Source organism: Podarcis muralis, chromosome 7 (genome assembly GCF_964188315.1).
Source record: "Podarcis muralis chromosome 7, rPodMur119.hap1.1, whole genome shotgun sequence".
Taxonomy (NCBI): domain Eukaryota; kingdom Metazoa; phylum Chordata; class Lepidosauria; order Squamata; family Lacertidae; genus Podarcis; species Podarcis muralis.
The window spans coordinates 87,193,420-87,216,908 of NC_135661.1; the positions used below are offsets into that span (position 1 = coordinate 87,193,420).

The window sequence follows — 23,489 nt, forward strand, 5'->3', positions numbered from 1 at the left end:
CCCTTTAATTTATTATTATTATTATTTATACCTCCGATCCGACTGGGCTGCCCCATCCGTTCTTGGTGGCTCCCAACAAAATATTTTAAAGACAAGAAATCATGAATCATTAAGAAGTTACAGGACTGCCTTGCAGGTGTCTTCCAAAAGTCAAATAGTTGTTTATTCCCTTGACACCTGAGGGGAAGGCATTAATCAGGGTTTATGATGTTTTCATTGTCACGATTCTGCATGTTTTTATATAGATATAGCTATTCTGTTAACGTTTAATTGTTTTCAACTATTGCTTTTCCCCTTCTGTTTGTGGCTGTTCTTACTTTAGCCGTAAGCCTTCTTAAAAGTCCCCGTGCAGGGAGAACAGTGGGATATGAACAAATACAGTAATGACGATGCTTAAAACATGCACTGTGGAAAAACGTGTTTTTAACCCCGTGCCACCCAACCTCCTCCCCCAAATCACCCCCAAATTGGCGCTCTAAAACAGCAGCCCCTCCTGCCCCCTGGTGGCCATTACCCACAAGCACGCCAGGTCCCAGGTAGCAGTCTTTAACATCAGTAGTCAGGAGCGCTTAGCCCTGTTTTTGAGTTTGTTTGAAACTTAAACAGCTTATCTCGTATTCCTTTGTAAGTTTTTCTTTTTGTAAACTTTCAGCCCTGCTCTTGAGTTTGCTGGGAATCATTGAAAACCATTTAAGGTTTACAGTGTTCTCTTAAATAGGGCTATGTTTAAAACTTGTCATTGAGGTTTTTATACCTTTTTTGTAAACTCAGGGAAGCGACTCAGCCCTGCTCTTGAGTTTGATATCACTTAAAATCATTTAAGGTTTAAAATTCTTTATTTCCTTCTGAGGAAACTGATTAGTTCAGTGAAACGAGTTTTGTAGCCGGCATCTCATTAAGTCTTTGGTTAATTTTTCCTAATTTTTTAAAATTTTTGTTATTCAATTCTATAGTCGATTACCTCTCGTTTCAGGGATTTCCACGGCAATTCTTTTGTTTTGTGTAATTTCTTGGTTCCGTGGCTGTCTTTTTTTCACAGGTCCCAGGTAGCAACTGAACGAGCAAGACCCCTTTGGTCAGGTGGCCTCTCCCCACAGAACTCCTGCCCCCTTGCAAGCGAGCTGCATGTCTGTGTTGTAAACAAAAATTGCCCTTTTCCCTTATGGGGTATCCAAGAACCCATATAGAGTCCTTACATAGGTTCCCTATTGGTAGGAGAGAATAACAGAGGCCAGCCAGAGAATATTGAGAAGCAAAGCAGCTAGTAAGCCTGATCTATATTGATCTGTTGCAACAGGGTGCTCCCCTCACCTGCAGGAGAGAGGAGGGACCCAGAAAAATGGCCTGCAAGGCCTTATAAAGACTTTTGAAATTGCCACCCTGTAGATCAAGACCACCCCCAGAAACATCATACATACATCACAGAAGGGGTGTAACCTAAGACCACCCCTCAGATACATCATACCTACATCACAGAAAAGGCGGTCTTAAAACAGAAATTTGAATGTTGTTTTTCTCCTGTCCTCTCCTGTCTGGCAGGTCACTTGATTGGATTGCGTGGGGAGCCTGGCCAGTCTTTTGTAGTGATAAATACTTAGTTCCTGGGCCAGGTCACAGGCTCACACCCTATTCAAACACAGACATACCCTTAAGACAGGATTTGTGAAGGAAAAGACAATGGGGAGGCTTTTCCACTTTGACCATGCAGAGAAAACATTTGCTCAGTTTAGGAATCAAAATGGCTTCAGGTCGGTCTTCCTGTGCTAATCTATGTACGTGCGGTTATGAACATTTCCATATATGCAAAGACCTCAAAATTCCTATCGCATCTGGCAATCGCTGCCTGTGTCCCCAGCACCCTTCCCATAGCGAACTGAGCCTCCTCTCTGTTTTTCAGCAGCAGCAGGGCCACGTACCCCGCCCAGGCGTACAAGGCGCCCCTGGCTGACGCCACACGGGGCCCCCACATGCCGCAGTCCAGCTCCTTCCAGCTCTCGGCCTCCGTGCCCAAATCCTTCTTCTCCAAGCAGGGCAGCAGGAACAAGCACCTCCCGGCCGGGTGGAAGAGGGGCGAGGAGACCCCCGCCAGGCCCACGGCCTTTGCAGACCCCAAGAAGTGAGTAGGGGGCTTCGCCTTCTCCTTCTGCTGGGGGTGGGGGTGGAAAGAGGGAGGCGCATCCGAAGCCGTTTTGGCTGGGATTGATTTTTGAGGTCTGTTTAAGACTTGCCCCTGGAGCATGCAAGGCAGAGGCCAAGAGGAGAGGGTCTCTGAGCATGTGCAGACCCCTCGCCAACGCTCCTGCCTGGGGTTAGGGCTGGGGGGCAGAGAGACAGATCAGCCACGGCAGCCCTTGAATGGATCGCTCCCGTTGGGTGGATGAAGGCGGTCCTGCTGCTCTGTGGCTTCGCCTGCATCTGGGGCGTGGGGGGGGGGGCTGCTGGGGGGGGGGGCAAGGAGCCCACCCCACCATGGCCAACCAGGTGGCTCTTGAGGTGTGCTTCTGGAAGGCCAATGAAGTCTGTGCAACTGCCATAAAACTTAGGGAACAAGCTGTACAGTGGTACCTCGGGTTACAGACGCTTCAGGTTACAGACACTTCAGGTTACAGACTCTGCTAACCCATAAATATTACCTCAGGTTAAGAATTTTGCTTCAGGATGAGAACAGAAATCGTGCTCCAGTGGTGCAGCGGCAGCAGGAGGCCCCATTAGCTAAAGTGGTGCTTCAGGTTAAGAACAGACTTCTGGAACGAATTAAGTTCTTATCCCGAGGTACCACTGTAGTACCAAAATGAATTAAGGCTTTAAATGACAATTTTAGGTTATATTTTAGTGGTCAAGATTTAATATATATATTTTAACTGCCCCTATATCTGAATTACCTTTGTTATACCCAATTGCAATTCAATGTATTCCTCTTGTGTTTTATGGTTTTCCAGATATTGTAAGTGATCCAGAACTGGTCTGTGACCGTAATAATAAAATTCTGTTCTAAGGCCAATGAGGGATGCGGGTGGCGCTGTGGGTTAAACCACAGAGCCTAGGACTTGATAATCATAAGGTCGGCGGTTCGAATCCCCGCCATGGGGTGAGCTCCCGTTGCTCTGTCCCTGCCCCTGCCAACCTAGCAGTTCAAAAGCACGTCAAAGTGCAAGTAGATAAATAGGTACCACTCTGGCAGGAAGGTAAACGGCATTTCTGTGCGCTGCTCTGGTTCGCCAGAAGCAGCTTAGTCATGCTGGCCACATGACCCAGAAGCTGTACACCGGCTCCCTCGGCCAATAAAGCGAGATGAGCGCCGCAATCCCAGAGTTGGCCACAACTGGACCTAATAGTCAGGGGTCCCTTTACCTTTAAGGCCAATGAAGTCGGGGGGAGGAAGCCCTTGTAGAGGAAGGATGTGCTGGATCAGGCCAAATGGGGCCCATCTGGGCCAGCATCCTGTTCTCACAGGGGCCGACCAGTTGCCTATTTGGATAAACCCACAAGCGGGATCTGAGCACAGCAGAAACTCTCCTCTCCTGTGGTTTCCAGCGACTGGCGTTTGGGAGCTTTACTGCCTCCGACTGGCTAGGAGCCTTTAATAGCCCTCTTCTCTTCCTTCTTGAATCTGTCCCTTCCTCTCTTTTTTTAAATCATTTTTATTGATTTTTCCAATAAAAACAGCCAATCAACATATCTGCATCTAATTAAAAACAATAAACTAAACTAAAAAAAACACACGACCAAATTGTAGTCCAAATTGTAATTATTATTTTTTCCGGTCTCCCCATAGTCTGGACCTCTGAAGCATATCTCCAAATCTTCGTTCCTGCCTCTTCTCGTTGTTTTCATGTTCTCCGCCTTCTGATCTTAACGCTTTAAAGTTCTCTGTCCCTGGCTGTGCAATTCTCAGTCATGTCAAAAATCATATATCCTTTCATCCATCGAATACAGCTTTATTTGTAAATAATATATATTTTTTCAACTGTCTGTTTACCAGCGCAGCTTTTCCTGACTTCATTCCAATCTCCCAATCTGGGCTGTTGTCTAAGTTTATCATTTAATGTTTGACAATGCAGCAACTCCCAAGTTGTTAAATCACTCCAATTGTCCAAAACTTTCTGTAATGGTTCTAGGGGGTTGCTCGTGCGTGAGCAGGTACCTATCTCCCCGGCTGGGTGCAAACACCTGGCTGGGTTGCCTAAGTGAACCTTTTTCTGTCCGGACAGCCACTCACCCGTGGCTGACTCAATCACTGGCAGAATCCGTGAGTGGGCGTTTCTTAAACTTCTTCCAGCAAAGACGTTCTTTGACGCCTAGTCTCCGCCTACCCTCTCTGCGCGGAAGCCTTCTGCGCAGGGAGGGCGTGGGCAACGGAGGACCCCTACTCCCCCCGCTGGCAGAATCCGTGAGTGGGCGTTTCTTAAACTTCTTCCAGCAAAGACGTTCTTTGACGCCTAGTCTCCGCCTACCCTCTCTGCGCGGAAGCCTTCTGCGCAGGGAGGGCGTGGGCAACGGAGGACCCCTACTCCCCCCGCTGGCAGAATCCGTGAGTGGGCGTTTCTTAAACTTCTTCCAGCAAAGACGTTCTTTGACGCCTAGTCTCCGCCTACCCTCTCTGCGCGGAAGCCTTCTGCGCAGGGAGGGCGTGGGCAACGGAGGACCCCTACTCCCCCCGCTGGCAGAATCCGTGAGTGGGCGTTTCTTAAACTTCTTCCAGCAAAGACGTTCTTTGACGCCTAGTCTCCGCCTACCCTCTCTGCGCGGAAGCCTTCTGCGCAGGGAGGGCATGGGCAACGGAGGACCCCTACTCCCCCCGCTGGCAGAATCCGTGAGTGGGCGTTTCTTAAACTTCTTCCAGCAAAGAAGTTCTTTGACGCCTAGCTCCGCCTACCCTCTCTGCGCGAAAGCCTTCTGCGCAAGGAGGGCGTGGGCACCGGAGGACCCCTACTCTCCCCACTGGTCCCAGGCAAGGAGTCATGGGACCACCTCGCCGCTTCCCCCACCTGCCCCCCTTCTCCACTGGTGCTACGCTGATTCTCTTCCCCAGAAGATGGGCTGCTCCTCCCGATCCCTGGACGCTCTCTGGAATCCCTCTGGCTTTTGCTGTCTCCCTCCGGCACTGATGGCAGTTCCCTGACACTTTTGAGATTTAATGAGATTTAATGACGCAGTACCTTCCACGTTGTTGAGTTGTTACTATAGATTATTGGGCAGACTGTTTGCAATATTGCAATGTAAAGGAACTATAATCCACAGATATAAGTCATTTGGCGATCGATCAGCCTTCTTGGAGACCACACAGTTACCCCCTCCGGGTCCTAGAAGGGGCACTGCTAAAACATCCATTCAGCCTTCTCTCTTGCTCATAATGAAAAACTTCTGCAAACAGCTGCACTGTACATTGTCCCAAATTGTTATCTCAAGTCATTACAAAGTCAGCCAGCAAAAACTTCCTGCTTCCCTCAAAAAAGGGAGGAATTCTCATTTTTCCGTGCTGCATCATTAACAAGCGCCATTTTGTTTCTTCTTTTATCTTTATCAAGTCTTTCGAGTCTGAGTAAAGCTGCGCAGTTGAATACTTAATTATAAATAGAAGTCCATCTGTACTCTTTTTTTAAGAAATTAAGTTTCTTGATGAGGTTTGGCATAGAAAACCAATTGTAGATATTAAGAATAGAAAAAGGATGTACCAAACACCTCCGTAATCCAAACGCCACCATGAGAATCTCTTTGAAGTCCGAGCTTAAACACCAGGGACTCTACAGTTCTGCAGGTTTTTTCTTAGTCGTCTTCGGTCCAGACTATGTCTGTTTGTTGTCCAAATCCAATTATTTTATCAACCAGATATTTCCGGCTATGAGAGTGACTTCAGATAGTGCCAGCCTTGTCGTGCTCTGGGACTCCGTGTCCTGCCGCTTGCACCTTGATGCAAGCTGACAATCTCGGACAGTCTATGAGACAGTCCTCCCCCACCATGGGGAGTCTGCCAGGGCTAATTACCCCCATATCAGCCCTGAATTACCAGCACAGTTGGGATCCGATCATATGGGAGTCAGCCATTTCCCACCACCGGAAACCGGAAGCCCTCTGTCCCTTCCTCTTTTAAAGTCACCCAAGTCGGTGACCATCGCTGCCTCCTGTGGGAGGGAGTTCCACAGATTAACTCCGCTTGAAGGAGGACTTCCTTTCACCTGTGCTAAGTCTCCCAAACTTCCCTGAGTTCTACTGCTAGGAGAAAAACTTGCCCCCTGCAATGCTGCCTCTCCCCAAAGTGAAAAAGCCCCGAATGCTGCAGCCTTTTCTCTCCATCACCCCCTTTTCTCTCTCCCCCCAGGCAAGTGGACCTGAACACCAAGAACGTCTTTGGGCAGCCGCGGCTAAGGGCCTCCTTGCGTGACCTCCGCTCCCCACGCAAGACCTACAAGTCCACCATTGAGGACGACCTGAAGAAGCTGATCATCATGGACGGCAGCTCAGCCGAGCAGGAGAGGGATTTGGTGAGTTTGGGAGGAAGAGGGGGACTGGCAGCACGCAGAGCCCAGCAGACACGCAACTCACTGCGTGATTTGCTGTATTTTTCGCTCCATAAGACGCTCCTGACTATAAGATGCACCTAGTTTTTAGAGGAGGAAAGGGGGAAAGCCCTGTTTTTTTGGGGATCAACTCACAGTTGTGCAGCTTCTTTTGCAAAGGGGAAAAGCCCCCTTTTTTGAGGATCAGCTCAAAGTTGTTAAGCTTACTTTGCAAAGGGGAAAAATCCTGTTTTTATGGGGTTCAACTCACAGTTCTGCAGCTTCTTTAGGAAAGGAAAGGGAGCTGTTTCTACAGTTTCCAGACAGGTACAGTGGTACCTCGGATTCCATTCGCTTCAGGTTACAGACTCCGCTAACCCGGCAATAGTGCTTCAGGTTAAGAACAGAAATTGTGCTCCGGCGGCGCAGCGGCAGCAGGAGGCCCCATTAGCTAAAGTGGTGCTTCAGGTTAAGAACAGTTTCAGGTTAAGTACGGACCTCCGGAACGAATTAAGTACTTAACACGAGGTACCACTGTAATCTAATCAGCCAGTCACATGTCGCTGGGGAAACAAACGGCCTCCATCTGCAGAACATTGAACAACGGGGGGCAGGGCCAGAAAGGGAGACATTCGCTCCATAAGACGCACAGACATTTCCCTTTACCTTTTAGGAGGAAAGTGTGCGTCTTATGGAGTGAAAAATACAGTACGGTGGTACCTTGGGTCGTGAACGGGATCCGTTCCGGAGCCCCGTTCGCATCCTGAATGGAATGTAAGATGCGATGGCGTATCTGTGCACGCGCGGGTCGCGTTTTGCCGCTTCCGTGCATGCGCATGACGTCATTTTGAGTGTCAGCGCATGCACGAGCTGTGAAACCCGGAGGTAACGCTCTCCATTACTTCCGGGTTGCCGCGGAGTGCAACCCGAAAGCGCTCAACCTGAAGCACATTCAACTCGAGGTATGACTATACAGTGATACCTCTGGATGCGAACGGGAGTCCCATTCACATCCTGAAGCGAACGTAACGCAACTGCACATGCACAGGTCTCATTTTGCTGCTTCCGCTTGACTGCATTTTGAGCGTCTGCGCATGCGCGAGCGGCAAAACCTGGAAGTAACGCGCTCCGTTACTTCCGGGTCGCCGTGGAGCGCAACCCGAAAACACTCAACCTGAACCTGTACTTAGCGCGCTTGCAGAATTGCACAGAGGTGGCAGGGAAATGAATAAATGGAGAGCTGGGGGGTTGGCAGGAAGCGGGAGGGCCCAGCCTCTATTTCGTGCCACCTTCCCAGGGCCAGGAAGCAAGGCGAAGCGATTAGGAAGCTCTTGGCGTGAGTCACCCGCGTGATGCAGCAGCAAAACAAGCAAATGCTGTTCCAGGCTGCACCCACAGAAGTCTAGTGTCCAGATCAAGGGAAGTCATAGTCCCTCTCTATTTGGCCTTGGTCAGACCACACCTGGAATACTGTGTCCAGTTCTGGGCACCACAATTTAAGGAGGATGTTGGCAACTGGAAGGTGTGCAGAGGAGGGTGACCAAGATGATCAAGGGACTGGAAGCTTAAGCCTCGTGAGGAATGGCCACCTGGCACAGATGCTTTAGCTGAGATTCCTGCGTTGCAGGGGGTGGATTAAATGACCCAAGAGGTCACTTCCAAATCTCTGATTCTGCGCTTCTGTGAATGGTTGCCGGAGTTGGGGCTGTTTGGCCCGGGAAAGAGATTACAGAGAGGTGACAGCCCTCTTCAAATACAGTGGACGCTTGGGTTGCATGATCCATGCGGGATGCACATTCGCAACCCGCAGCGGCACGTCTGTGCATGTGTGGGTTGCGATTCGGCGCTTCTGCACATGTGCAAAGCATGATTTAGCGCTTCTGCGCATGTGCGACCGCCGAAACTCGGAAGTAACCTGTTCCGGTACTTCTGGGTTTCAGCGGTCCATAAGCTGAAAAAACGCAACCTGAAGCATCTGTAACCTGAGGTATGACTGTACCTGAAGGGCTGTCCCATAGAAGAGGGAACAAGCTTGTTTTCCGTGGCTCCAGAGGCTGGGATCTGAACCAAGGGGTTCCAATGACAGGAAAGGGAATTCTTTGCCGAAACTTTGGGAAGGCTTTTCTGAGCCGTTTTGACAGTGGAACGGACTCCCCTGGAATTGTGCGGGACTCTCCTTCTTAAGCCCTCTGTCCATTTTAATTCCTGCATTATTTCAGGGGGCTGGACTAGATGGCCCCCAGGGTTCCCTTTCCGCTCTATGATTCCAGGTGGTGCGTTCTCCATCCTCTTTGCTCGTGGGCCTCCCAGGAGGGTCTCTCTGGCCCCCGTGGAAGAAAGAGAGTCCCCAGTCTCAGCGGGTCTTTCCTCTCCCGAGTCTCCTCTGACCGTGTCTCTCTTCCTGCCCTCAGTCCCCCCAGAAGACCCTGCAGAGGACGCTGTCGGACGAGAGCCTGTGCAGCGGGAGGCGAGACCCCAGCTATGCCAGCGCCTACGGCTTTGAGCAGCCCCTGCCGGGGGACGTGCTCTTCACCAGCACCTTCAGCACCCTTCCTGTGCGGAAGCAGCACCCCGCCCCCAGCAACGGGGGCCTCTCGGAGAGGAAGGGTGAGTTCTGCTTTGGGGGGAGCATCATAATAATAATAATAATAATAATAATAATAATAATAATAATAATAACAACAACAACTTTTTATTTATATCCCGCCCTTCCCGGTTCAGAAAACCAGGCTCAGTGCTGCTAACAACAAATTTAAAACAATTGTAGAAGCAGCAAAAATACAGAATAAAAACATGAATAACAATAAAATTCAGTTCAGAAATCAATTTGGGGAAACCACAGAGCCTAGGACTTGCCGATCAGAAGGTCGGCGGTTCAAATCCCCATGACGGGGTGAGCTCCCGTTGCTTGGTCGCTGTTCCTGCCAACCTAGCAGTTCGAAAGCACGTCAAAGCGTAAGTAGATCAATAGGTACCGCTCCGGCGGGAAGGTAAACGGCGTTTCCGTGCGCTGCTCTGGTTCGCCAGAAGCGGCTTAGTCCTGTTGGCCACATGACCCGGAAGCTGTATGCCGGCTCCCTCGGCCAATAAAGCGAGATGAGCGCCGCAACCCCAGAGTCGGCCACGACTGGACCTAATGGTCAGGGGTCCCTTTACCGATACTTTTTACATTTAATAAGCATTAGAGAGTCACCAGGGCTAGCTGGCTGAATTAGTCCTACTTGGGCCAGCAAGGAGGCCAGGGGAGAATTAGCAACGCTTCCATCCCAGGGTTTCAGGAGCATTCACTGCCTCCGACTGTGGAGGGCAGAGCGGAGCCATCCTGACTGGGAGCCCTCCAAAGGCCTCTCCTCCTCCGTGAATTTGCCCAACCCTCTTTTTTAAAAGACATCCAGGTGTCTTCATTTCCTCCTGTGGCAGGGAGTTCCACAGTTCAACTCTGTGCTACGTGAAGGAAGATTTCCTATTATTATTATTATTATTATTATTATTATTATTATTATTATTGGGACGCGGGTGGCGCTGTGGGTAAAAGCCTCAGTGCCTAGGGCTTGCCGATCGAAAGGTCGGCGGTTCGAATCCCCGCGGCGGGGTGAGCTCCCGTTGCTCGGTCCCAGCGCCTGCCAGCCTAGCAGTTCGAAAGCACCCCCGGGTGCAAGTAGATAAATAGGGACCGTTTTCTAGCGGGAAGGTAAACGGCGTTTCCGTGTGCGGCTCTGGCTCGCCAGATGCAGCTTGTCACGCTGGCCACGTGACCCGGAAGTGTCTCCAGACAGCGCTGGCCCCCGGCCTCTGGAGTGAGATGAGCGCACAACCCTAGAGTCTGTCAAGACTGGCCCATACGGGCAGGGGTACCTTTACCTTTACCTTATTATTATTATTATTATTATTATTTTATTAAATTTGTATACTGCTGTATAAAGGAGGGTTTCCATCTTCCTTTGGATGTCGAGCTCTGGGAGAGGGAGAAAAGCTCTTCTCTGTTCGCTTTCTCCAGGCCAAGCATCCTTTTAAGCCTCCCCTGTCTATTGTGAGCCAAAGAGGGGAAACCCCCCCCCCAGAGGCAAGGTGGTGTACGTGGTTCACCCCTCCTCTAATCCCCATAACAACAACAGGAGAGGCAGCGACTGGCCCCAAAGCACCCCCCCCAAATGAGCTTTGTGGCCATGTGGCAGGATTTGAACCCTGCTCTCTCCCAGGGCCTAGTTTACACTGCCCCACAACCACTGGCGCCCCAGAATCTGCTGAGAAGAAAGGCTGTGTCTTGGCTCTGGTTCCACCTGGTGGGGGGGGGCCTCCAAACCGGGCGCGCTTGGCATGGAGGCTGGTCTTGTCTGGGGAGACGTTGGCAGCCGCCTGACGAGGCCGTTGCTCTCCCTGCAGGCGCCATTTCGGCCTCTGAGCTCTCCTTGACGGACGTGCGGGAAAAGCCTCTGCGGCGCATTGACCCGGGCCTGATGCCTCTTCCGGACACGGCCGCCGGCCTGGAGTGGTCCAGCTTGGTCAACGCAGCCAAGGCCTACGAAGGTAGGGAAGGCCTCCCTGGGCAGCGTTGCCAGATGCCAGCATGTGGAAGAGGTTGCCTGGGGGTCTCTGGGGGGGCCTGACCCTCCTTGCAGAGGGGCAGAGGCTCCCCGGGGCCTGTGCTTAGCTGGCTTAGGGTTTCTAGTCCTCAAGGAGGCCGGCTCCTGAGTTCTCTTCTGGGAGCGGCTTGGGGCCTTGCGAGGCTCCTGGCTGCAGCTGAGCACCTTCTTTCGTGAATTACTTTTATTTCCTAAAATTTATGCGCTGCTTGATTGTTTTATGAGAGCCATTTACAGAAAAGATGAAAGCGTAAGATTGTCACTTGAGAAAAGCAAAGAGCAATGATTTAAGACTTTCAAAAAGTTTGAATGACAACAGACTAAAAGTCGCACAAAAACTTCCCAAGCAGACTCGGCTAAGCAGGAATACAGTTTTAGCTGAAAGCAGTGCAGTGACGTCAAAAGGCAGGGATTTTCCGAAATTTGGGCACCACCACTCTGTAAGGTTGATTTCTTACCAGGTTAGGGATGAATTACGTGGCCCCTGTCACAGGGCCAGTTGCACCCGTGGAAGCGGTCGAGTGGGCGCACAGGGGGCGAGGAAGATCTCGCAGCTAAACTGGACCCATGTTGTTAATTGTGAACAGCTGCATGCTTCCTGCCTTGCAGGGGGTTGGACTAGATGGCCTTTGGTGTCCCTTTCAACTCTTTAATTCTGTAATAATAATAATAATAATAATTTATTATTTATACCCCGCCCATCTGGCTGAGTTTCCCCAGCCACTCTGGGCGGCTCCCAATCAGTGTTAAAAACAGTACAGCATTACATATTAAAAACTTCCCTGAACAGGGCTGCCTTAAGATGTCTTCTGAATATCAGGTAATTATTTATCTCTTTGACATCTAATGGGAGGGCGTTCCACAGGGCGGGCGCCACTACCGAGAAGGCCCTCTGTCTGGTTCCCTGTAGCCTCACTTCTCGCAATGAGGGAACCGCCAGAAGGCCCTCGGCGCTGGATCTCAGTGTCCGGGCTGAATGATGGGGGTGGAGACGCTCCTTCTGTGATTCCATCAGCTGAACTAGGAGGCTTGTGGCTCTTTCTGGGCGCCTCTCTCACATCATTTTGAGAGCCTGGGAGGGGAAGAAGGGGCGTCCCCGACTCCCAGGAAATAATAATAATAATAATAATAATAATAATAATAATAATAATAATAAATTTTTATTTATACACCGCCCTCCCCAGCCAAGACCGGGCTCAGGGCGGCTAACACCAGGTATAAAAACAATTGATTAAAATACAACTTAAAAACAAGATTAAAATACAACATTAAAATGCAGCCTCATTTCAGTAGAAACTCAAATCAAAAACTTTTGGGGGATGAAAACATCAAATCTTCACCAAAGCCAACTATCCAGACTGGTCCGACGTGGGCCAGAAAAAAGCCAGGGAAGTCCCCAAATAGGAGTTCCATCACAGAAGGAGAAAGGGGAAGGGGATCAAGTTGATTCCAAGCCAAAGGCCAAACGGAACAACTCTCTCTTACAGGCCCTGCGGAAATAAATCAGATCCTGCAGTGCCCTGGTCTCATGAGGCAGAGCGTTCCACCAGGCCGGAGCCATCACTGAGAAGGCCCTGCCTCTGGTTGAGGCTAATTTGACTTCCTTAGGGCCCGGGACCTCTAGGGTGTTGCTATTTATGGACCTTAAGGTCCTCCGCGGGGCAGACCGCTCCTGTTTTGCTCAATGGGGAATTTCCTCCCGCCTCTCCTGGTGCCCTTGCTGCCTTCTTGCTGGTGCAGACCTGAAGCCGTTGCATGGAGAAGGCGTCTCGCCTGCAAAGTCAGGCGGAGGACCAAGGTGGAGACAGAGATCTCCAGACCCCTCAGGGCCTGCCAGGGCAACTCTAGGGATCTTAAGTCAGGGGTGCCCAACAGGTTGATCGCAATCTACCGATCGATCGCGGGGCGTCCCTAGTCGATCCTGGTTGATCGCATGACCCCATTCCCCCCCCCCCCAAGTAATCTCAACAACTCTGGTCAGTCCAATGGGTAGATCACCGCCAGTTTATTTATAGAGGGAGTAGATCACAGTCTCTTGGAAGTTGGACACCTTTGTCTTAAGCCATGCGTTGCTGAGTTCAAGGCTGGATTCCCGGAACCGTCAGTGCAAAACGCTGCAGCGCGGTTGCTGACGAGAGCGAGGTGTGAAACCCCCTTTGCTGGGATATCTGCACTGGAGGCCCAATTGCTCCTGGGTCAACTTCAAGGTGTTACTGTCCGTATAGAAAAACCCCTCAACAAATTGGGACCAGTTTACCTGCAAGGTGGCCTTCGCCCATCCATGCCCACTCAACCACTTGGATCAGCAGAACGACCTCTGCTGCAGGTGCCAGGTAATGCCTGCCCCACCTGTGCAAGAGCTCGGTCATTCCTATTCTGGCCACACCTGCACTTTGGAACTCCCTGCCTTTTGATACCATGCAGTCTCCCTTCCTTTTGGGTGCCCATTTAAAACACATCCTTGTTTAGAGAAGCCTCACCCAGATGCTTAGAAACCTGGCGTGAGTTTTGACCTGTTTTTAGTCTATTTCATCTTTCTGTTTATATTAAACAGAAACATAAAATTTTATGCTTTTATCTTGTCTTTTCTTTGAGGGTTTTTGTTTTGCGATCAAGCCGTGTGTAAATTTCCTGAAATGGGGAAAAAAAAAACCCGAATGAATAAATGTGGTTGGATCTGTGAAAGAGGCACTGAATTTGGATTTGGGGGTGGGGGGGTGAGTTTCCCCCTTGAAAAAATGAAAGCAAAATCCCAGGCGCTCCGTTTGCCGTCTGCTGTGGGCTTAGCCTCCCCAGACACCCCCCCCCCCTTCTTCCTGGTCGCCAGCATCCTGGATTAGCCCCCACCCCTGGATTAGCCCCCCCACCCCTGCTGGCCTCTCAGCTGAGCCTCTTGTCTGCAAAGCCCCAGCCCCCTTCTGCCCCAGCGCTTCCATTTCAGATTTAATTTGCACACTGCCTCTCTCCATAATGCACAAACCGGAAAACGCAATAAAGCGTCGAGGTTTGCATGCCTTGTAGCCTCCGATCTGGTGCACATAAAGTCACAATTCATTTTTTAAAATGATTTTCGAATGAACAACATCAAACGGAGCAAGATTCCACAACCCTTTCGAAAACCCAGATATCGGAAATTTGATAATCGGTAGAGGAGCAACGGCCGTGTCACAATAGGTTAAAACGCCACCGCGGGTTGCGAGTGACCCGGGTGAGCCCCTGAGCAGCTTGGGGGCGCCCTGAGCCCCCTCCCCACTCCCTCTCTGCCCCCCCCCCCCCGCACGGCCGCTTTCATTTCCAGGCAGGCAAGCTAATGAGGACCTGGCTGCGGTTTCTGCCCCTGGGGGAGCCGCCTGCCTCCGTGACCTGCTTTCCTTTGGGCTGGAGGAGGAGGAGCAGCGGCTCGGCTCTCGTCGCTGAGCCGAAAGTAGGGCAGGGGGGTGGAGAGCGGTTGCGTGTCCAGGCAAGGCCCGGCTCTGGCAGGGATCTCCCTTGGCAGCAAGGAGGAGCAGCCGCCTCCCTGCCGGCGGGGGGGGGGGCGGGGAGGAGGTTCGGCAATCTGCTCAGGCCTGCCATCTGCGTCACGACGCCGGCGCCACCCTCCCTGCCTGCCTCCCGACTCCAGAGCAAAGCCGCCACTCGGCCGAGCACAGAGGAAGGAGACGGGCCATCGGCCGCACGCTGCTCAGCTCACCTGTGCCTCCTGCTCTGCTCTGGTGCCCGGGGAAAGGTAGGAGCGGGCAGAGCCCTCCAGGAAGCGCCCGGGTCTCCCTCGGGTGCCCTGCGGCCACGGAGGGGGAGAGAGGGGCCCTTTCTCTTGTTGCCCGTTGCAGCAGCCCCTTGCCCCTCTGCCCTCTGGCTCGGAAGACGGAGAGGGGGGTGGCCCACCTATCCAGGGGCTGGCAGGAGACGGGAGCTGAAAGCGTTTCGGGGCGAAAGCCCAGGACTCTGCGGGCACAGAGCTGGTGGCATCTGCCCCTGTTCCACAGCAGGGCAGAGTCCCTGGCCTGGCAACGCACAGCACCCATGAGTGTGGGTCATACAAAGGCCGTGGGGAGAGGGGTTTTAAAGCTGTCCAAGTGCCACCAAAGAGTGCTATGTTCTTCCCAGCATCTTCTGGAGCTTTGGGGAGCAGGGACCCCCTCCTGCCTCCCCCCCAACATCCCCCCCTCTTTCCCCCTGGAACCAGAGTTCGAAGGGACCCCAAGGGCCATCTAGTCCAACCCAGGAATCTCAGCTGAGGCTTCTCTGGCCGACGGCCGCCAAACCACGCACCCCGGCAACTCCCTACCTCTTGACATTTCAGGCTCTCTATATTTAGGCTCCTGTGCCTTGGAAGTTCAGCGTCCCTGCCTTAATTAGCACTTGGCTGTTTTAATTGAGGGAAAGGGAGAAGGGAGGGGTTGATCACAGCGCTGGGGGGAGTGGAAGAGCTCAGCAGTTGCTGGGGGGGCGTGTTGAATGGGGAGGTGAGAGGCTTTGCTGGAGAAGCGGCTAATTGGGTGAGAGGAGAGGGCAAGCGCTGGGGGGGTGGAGCCCCCCCCCCCAAGCCTCTTTGACGCTCAATGGCGGTGGCAGCAGATTCCAAGCAGACAGCGCTGAGATCACTGGAGCCTCGGCCTTTGCCCTGAGCTCGGAGGGAGCAAACGCCCTGACTCCTCCAGGCCCAGCGCTGTTGCAGAACCCGAATCCCAAGTCGCCCGTCAAAGCGGCAGCAGCAAATCCCAGTGGCTGCCTGCCAGGGAAGGGCTGGGCCCAGTGTGTTGCCCGGCCGGTTTGAGCCCCACAGCGCTGGGCCAGCTGAACCTGCAGCCCCAGCGCTGCAGCCTCAGAAAATGGGCTGGGACGCCATTCTCTGCTTCTGCACTCCGAAGGCTCTGGCAACGGCACCAGGTGGGTTATCACCTGGCCCTAAGAACCTGTGAATTAATAATAATAATAATAATAATAATAATAATAATAATAATAATAATTTTATTTATATCCCGCCCTCCCCAGCCGAAACCGGGCTCAGAGCGGCTAACAACAATAAAAATAACACCGTTTACATAAAATCACAATCAATTGATTGAAATACATTCTAAAATCAAATCATTCTAAAATCAAATCAAAATCAAATCAATGGCAACCATTGGGCTAGAGTGCTATGAGGATTACAGAAGGGGGGGGGGGTCAGGCTGTGCCCTGGCCAAAGGCCTGGTGGAACAGCTGTCTTGCAGGCCCTGCGGAAAGATGTCAAGTCCTGCAGGGCCCTAGTCTCTTGTGACAGAGCGTTCCACCAGATCGGGGCCACAGCCGAAAAAGCCCTGGCTCTGGTTGAGACCAGCCTAACCTCCCTGTGGCCCAGGACCTCCAAGGTGTTTTTGTTTGAAGACCGTAAGGTCCTCCGTGGGACATACCAGGAGAGGTGGTCCCGTAGGTACGAGGGTCCTAGGCCATATATGGCCTTATTATTATTATTATTATTATTATTATTATTATTATTATTATTATTATTATTATTTTACCCCGCCCATCTGGGCACTCTGGACAGCTTCCAACACATATAAAAACATAAGAAAGCTTCAAATTGTATTCTAAATAGACTGTTCCTGGACATGGAGGTTCCATCGGTCCATAAGATTAACCCGGCAGGGTCTGGCCAGTGGTCCGTTTCATCCTCCATCCTGTTCTCCCAGTGGCTGAACAGTTGCTTGTGGGGAACTTGCAAACAGGATTTGAGTGCAAGAACCCCCCTCCCCTCCTGCCGTTTCTAGGAGCGCAGAGCAGGGCCCCTGGGGCTCCTGGCCGTCGACAGCATTCCGCTCCATGAGTTTGCCCATTCCGCTGCCTCTTGTGGGAGGGAGTTCCGCTGTTTGCGGCGTGCAAAGAAGGGCACACACCCTCTGCCCCCCTCAGGCAGGCAGGGGCCAGGGGGGGACGACTCCTTGCCTCACAGCCCTGACAGTCCCATTTCCTGCAGAATATTTATTATTATTATTATTATTATTATTATTATTATTATTATTATTTATTTATTTATTTATTTATTTATTTATTTATTTATACCCCTCCCATCTGGCTGGGTTTCCCCAGCCACTCTGGGCGGCTTCCAACAAAATATTAAAATACAGTAATACATCAAACATTAAAAGCTTCCCTAAACAGGGCTGCTTTGAGATGTCTTCTAAAAATCTGGTAGTTGTTGTTCTCTTTGACATCTGGTGGGAGGGTGTTCCAGAGGGCGGATGCCACCACCGAGAAGGCCCTCTGCCTGGTTCCCTGTAACCTCACTCCTCGTAGGGAGGGAACCGCCAAAAGGCCCTCGGCGCTGGATCTCTGTGTCCGGGCTGAACGATGGGGGTGGAGACACTCCTTCAGATATACTGGACCGAGGCCGTTTAGGGCTTTAAAGGCAAGCGGCAACACTTGGAATTGTGCTCTGAAACGTGCAGAAAAATGGGGCAATGGGCTCTGCCAGGAAGGGGGGGCTGTTATTTGGGCTGGTGGGGGTCACCGCGCTGCAAAACCCTCCTCTTCCTGCTCCCCTTTCAGTGCAAAGAGCCGTCTCCCTCTTCTCCCTCCATGACGCCACGCTGAGCCCGGACGTCCCCTCTGCCCACAGCCCCGTCCTGGGGCACCTGAGCCTGGAGAGGCAGCTGACGCCCCGCACGACACCCACCATGAGGTGAGAGAGACCCCCCCTCTCCCAGCAGAATCCCCTTCCTCCAGCCCCTCGCTTTTATATTTGGGGAAGGCGGGCCCTGGCCTCCGACTACCCAGCCGGGAGTGTGTTTCTGGCACTGAACGTGGGCCCTTTGGAGGTCTGGGGGGGGGCAAGGGGGCTGCCCTGGGCTTCCTCTCCTGCTTCTCCCTGGGGGAGCAAGGTCTCTGGTGGGGGCGGGCAAAAATGGGGGGGGGGGAGATGCAGGTACACTTTCTCTGGATGCCCAGGGTAGAGGGGAGAGCTCTGGGGGGGTTTGGGGGGGTGCTTCCATCTCAACCTGCTTCTGGACATTTTGGGGTCAGAGCACTGGCTGGGGGTCTTGGCAAGGGGGCTCTGTTCTCATACGGGGAGGGGGGGCTGAGATGCAAGCGCTAATCTCCCTTCACTCACTTGCCATCTTCCACCTTTTCCGAGGAGGGATCTAGGCCCTTGTTTTCTCCAATTACCGTATTTTTTGCTCTATAAGACTCACTTTCCCCCTCCTTAAAAGTAAAGGGAAATGTGTGTGCCTCTTATGGAACGAATGCAGGCTGCGCAGCTATCCCAGAAGCCAGAACAGCAAGAGGGATCGCTGCTTTCACTGCGCAGCGATCCCTCTTGCTGTTCTGGCTTCTGAGATTCAGAATATATTTTTTTTCTTGTTTTCCTCCTCCAAAAACTAGGTGCGTCTTGTGGTCTGGTGCGTCTTATAGAGCGAAAAATACGGTATCTCATCCATTCATTTGCTCCATTTATATCCTGCCTTCTCCTCCAAGGAGCTCAAGGTGACCTCCAACACGGCCCCCCCCCTTCTCATTTAACCCCCCCCCCCAAAAAAAACAACAAAAACCACTCTGCAAGGTAGGCTAGGCTGAGAAAAGGTTTAGACTGGGCCCAAGGAACCACGCCGTGAGTTTGGCGATGGCCGAGTAGGCGAGATTTGGACCCCAGTTTCTCCCAGGCCCCTGGTACGATGCTGTAACCACTGCGCCATGCTGCCTCTTGACGCTCTGCTCTCCCCTCCCTCCCTCCGCAGCGAGGAGCCCTCTGTGGACCTGACAGGCAAAGTCTACCAGCTGGAGGCGATGCTGAAGCAGCTCCATAGCGACCTGCAGAAAGTAAGAATGTCGTCCCCCCAGGGGGTGGCTCAAAGTGGGGGGAGGGTGCTCTTTTCCCACTAGGCCCTGGGACCGCCTAAGGCGAAGCTGCCCCTCCTGAAATGCCCTCCTCATTTAATAATAATAATAATAACATTTTATTTATATCCCGCCCTCCCCAGCCAAAGCCGGGCTCAAAGCAGCTAACAGCAATAAAAGTAATACAGGGTTCTAAAATCAATTTATTCTAAAATCAATTCAGAATCAAATTGATGGCAACCATTGGGGTAGACTTCTATGAGGATGACCAAAGGAGGGGGTCAGACTGTGCCTTGGCCAAAGGCCTGGTGGAACAGCTCTGTCTTGCAGGCCCTGTGGAAAGATGTCAAATCCCGCAGGGCCCTAGTCTCTTGTGACAGAGTGTTCCACCAGATCGGGGCCACGGCTGAAAAAGCCCTGGCTCTGGTTGATGCCAGCCTAATCTCCCTGTGACCCGGGACCTCCAAAATGTTTCTGTTTGAAGACTGCAAGGTCCTCCGTGGGACATACCAGGAGAGGCGGTACCATAGGTACGAGGGTCCTAGGCCGTATAGGGCTTTAAAGGTTAAAACCAGCACCTTAAACCTGATCCTGTACTCCACCGGGAGCCAGTGCAGTTGGTAAAGCACCGGATGAATGTGATCCCGCGGCGAGGACCCCATAAGGAGTCTCGCCGTGGCATTCTGCACCCGCTGGAGTTTCTGGGTCAGTCTCAAGGGCAGCCCCACATAGAGTGATGTTAAAGGGATGTTTGCTTGTGATACTTACTTTGCTTGTGACGACAAAAGAACCCCCAGAAAGTTGACACACAAGAGGCAAGAAGGGAGCCCGGACTCCTGGGTTCTCTTCTCATCCGGTAGTGCGGCTCGACTCTGAGCCGCCGTGCCTGCCTCCTGCTTCACTGAATAGAGTTGGGAGGCACCCCAGAGCTCATCTAGTCTGACCCCCCTGGAACGCAGGCATCGCAGCCAAAGCATCCACGACAGATGGCTGCCCAACCTCCAGCAATGGAGAGGCCTCCACCGTCCGAGGGAGCCTCTTGTGGCTTCTGATCTCTGTGCAGAGAAAGGGGGCTTCTCCCTAGAACTCACGGAAGATTCAGGACGAAACGAAAGACTTATTCGCACTGTGTTTAGTTACACTGTGGAACTCCCTGCTGCAGGAGTGGCTTTAAAAGAGGATTGGGCAAATTCACAGAGAAGGAGAGGGCTTTGGGTGACTCCTAGCCAGGATGGCTCTGCTCTGACTTCACAGCCAGAGGCAACCATGCTTCTGAATCCCAGGGGCTGGAAACCCCAGGAGGGCAGAGTTGCTCTTGTGCTCCAATTCTGCTTAATAATAATAATAATAATAATAATAATAATAATAATAATAATTTATTATTTATACCCCGCCCATCTGGCTGAGTTTCCCCAGCCACTCTAGGTGGCTCCCAATCGAGTGTTAAAAACAATATAGCATTGAATATTAAAAACTTCCCTAAACAGGGCTGCCTTCAGATGTCTTTTAAAGATAAGCTAGCTACTTAATTCCTTCACATCTGAAGGGAGGGCGTTCCACAGGGAGGGCGCCACCACCGAGAAGGCCCTCTGGCGCTGGATCTCAGTGTCCAGGCAGAACGATGGGGGTGGAGACGCTCCTTCAGGTACGCTTGCGAGTATCTCATCACAGGTATCTCTTTGGCCACTGTGAGAACAGGATGCCGGACTTGATGGGCCCCCTTTGGCCTGATCCGGCAGCCAGGCTCTTCTTCGGCTGTTATGGGGCCTCCAGCTGCAGAGGCAGTCTATCTGCGTTCCTAAGTTCTCGGGGGTATTTGGCCCCTGTTGAGAAGAGGATAGTGGACGAGGCGGACCACTGCACACACACCCCTCTAGCTTCCCCGATTCCCACCTCCCTCTCTCTTTTCCCAGGAGAAGCAAGACAAGGTGGTCCTGCAGGCGGAGGTGGCCAACTTGCGCCACAACAACCAGCGCCTGCAGGAGGAGTCCCAGACGGCCAACGAGCAGCTGCGGAAGTTTGCCGAGATCTTCTCCAGCGCCGTGGAGAAGAAGGAGCTGTGAGCTTGCCGGAGAGCGGGGCTGCTTGGAAGCGAGAGATGAGGGGCTTGCTGGTGGTGGCTCCTCTGGTGCGGGACCCCAACAACGCCCTGGCCAGCCTCCCTCCTCCTTCCTTGGGGAGCAGGGCCACCTCTCCTCCCGCCCTCCTGCCTGCCCGCTTCCCAGCCTGGCACCAGGCGTGGCGCTCAGGGTCCAGGGCACTTCTTGCCACAGGTGTACTCTCAGGTGCTTCCTTGGGCCTTTGCCAAGAGAACTGCGATATGGGCACCTGGCCTCGCCCACCCTGAGCAGGGTAGGGGGCCGCCGCTGCCCTCGCCGCCTCCGCCCATCCTGGATCGCCACCAGGGGGCACCTTGGCGCTTGACAGACTCTGGGTGTTTGGGGGGGGGGGGCCCTTCGAGCGAGACCACCGAGAATCTCAAAAGAGCACTTTCTCACGACTAAATTATTTTCTAGAGAACGCAAGGATGGGAGTGGCTCAGGAAGTTAAAAAAAGAAGAAGTTTAAATGTATATGTTCTTTATAAAACACTATATTTGTATAAATGGTACTGTTTGTAACTCCACCCGCCCGCCCCTCTGGAGAACTCTGTGCATGCCTCAGAACTCAGCACACACACACACACAGACACAAACGGTTGCACAGCGGCAGCAGAAGTTGGGAGCTGTGGGGATCTGGACGGTCCTGGGCATCGGGGCAGGAGTGGTGCCCCTGCCCCACTGGCCTGGGGGGGGGGGGCGCTTGCCTCTCTTGTGTGGCAACGGGCGGTCCTGCCATTGGGGGCCACTCTTCCCTCCAGCTCCTCCGGGGAATCGGTGCCTCTCGCATTTCCCGACCTCTGGTGCCGCCACACACACACACACACACACACACACCCCGGGCACCCCTGTGCCTGAGCAACTCTTCGGCAATAAGGAAATGCCTGCGGGCAGTTGGTACATTGTGGTTGTGAAACGCAGACCCTGTTGCGGCTTCTCCTTGTTTGCAGGTTGTTGTTGTTGTGTGTTAAAAGCACATGGTCTGGACCAGCAGAGCCATTTTGGGGGTGCTTTGAGCAGGAGGGGTCCATTGCAGGAGGAACAAGACCCCTTTTCCGGCTGGGCTCAGGGCGGGGGGTGTCCTGGAGGCCTGGTGGGGGCCAGCAGAGCTGAGAAAGGGAAGCCTGGGGGGGGCGCTTCTAGCTGCTAGCATAGGGTCCTCCCGGGACGCCCCGAACTGTGATGTTGTGCACCCCTCGCCAAATTGCCAAGCCAGCGTCTGAACTATGCAAACCCCAGACCCACCCAGCGGTGGGGGGCTTCCTGGCCCTTCCTCCCCCCGACGACAAGGCCTTCCACTACCTGCCCTTCCCCAGTGAGGGCGGGCAAGGGCCATTGGAATTGCTGCAAGAAAAAATGTGGGGTTTTTTTTTGCAGGGGGCGGGTAGCCAGGAAAGTGGGGAAGAATCTCCGAGCTCCGACAGCATCCCAGGAACTTACACCATGGTCGTCTTAACTCCCCGGGGTGCTACCCCTTTTGCACCCCCAGCTCAACCTTTAAGGAGCCTGCCCCCCCCCCCCAATAGAGCCATAGAGCCTGGCGGAGAGAGAAGCCTTCTTCACCTTCTCCAGAGCCAACTTAGGGGTGCAAACGCCAGGCAGATTCTCAGCCAGAAGTGGCAAAGCCCAGCGCCCCACCCCTGCCAGCACCCCTTTCCCCAAAACTCCCCCTCAATTTTGTACCAGTATCTCACTGCAATTTGTACGGATTATTGTCTTCCCCCCGTTCCCACTTTAAAAATGAGAATAAATCTATCCTTTAGCGTTCCTCTCTGTGACATGGAAGACCCCCCTCCACCAGGGTGGGAGGAGTGGGGGGGGGGGCCTCGCCTTCATTTTTTTTGTCAGTCGTGTTGTGTGAGTTGTTTCTTGTGTTAATTTTATAAGAATCTTTTGGGATCAGATCTTGTCTTATTTAATTATTATTTTTTGTCTTAAAAATTGCTGATAGGAAAGAACAACAACCAGCCTTTTGTAAAAAGAAAAAAAGGAGGAGGGGGAAAAAAAAGAATAAATGCCCCCAGTATAATTCTCTGGAATCCTCAATGATAGTTTCTTTGGAGGGTGACACACCTCTTGGGTGTTGGGGTGGGGAAGGAGAGAAATAAAATAAACATTTCATAGAAAACCTTGTGTGGTTCCTTGAGCGCACCCCCTCCTCTCTCTCTTTTCCTTCCTTCCTTTTCTCCTTCTCTCTCTCTTGAACGGAGACCCCAGATTTTGCCTGAGCGTCGAGGCAAAAGGGGGGGGCGCAGCATCTTCAGCCTGGTACCCAAACATCCTCCTCTTCCTGTCCTGTTGTCATGGCAACAGCTCTTGCTAGAAGACACCAGCCTTGCCTTGCCAGGTGCAAGGATGAGGGTGATGGCAGTGCCATGTGGGAGGGGAGCTGCCCTTCCCATCTCCCCCCCCCCCCACACAATATAACATCAGTCTAGACACACCTGGAACTTGACACCATGACTAGGGGGGGGGAGGAGGAGGCAAAAGAAG

At 52.5% G+C, this 23,489-nt stretch overlaps 1 protein-coding gene across 4 annotated transcripts in view; it reads left to right on the plus strand.

Moving 5' to 3' along the window:
- The window catches only part of SIPA1L3 (signal induced proliferation associated 1 like 3), a 109,107-nt gene extending 85,983 nt beyond the window's left edge, over positions 1–23,124 (plus strand). For 3 of the 4 annotated variants that reach the window (XM_077932356.1, XM_028741984.2, XM_077932354.1), the window contains 7 exons: positions 1,898–2,116; positions 6,320–6,482; positions 8,909–9,104; positions 10,881–11,024; positions 17,612–17,744; positions 18,799–18,880; positions 20,812–23,124. In XM_077932356.1, the coding sequence (XP_077788482.1) occupies positions 1,898–2,116; positions 6,320–6,482; positions 8,909–9,104; positions 10,881–11,024; positions 17,612–17,744; positions 18,799–18,880; positions 20,812–20,961 (1,087 nt within the window). In that variant the 3' untranslated portion in view covers positions 20,962–23,124. The remainder of the gene's footprint in view (positions 1–1,897; positions 2,117–6,319; positions 6,483–8,908; positions 9,105–10,880; positions 11,025–17,611; positions 17,745–18,798; positions 18,881–20,811) is intronic. The other variant, XM_077932355.1, reaches the window with a different exon arrangement.
- Positions 23,125–23,489: the final 365 nt, after the last annotated feature.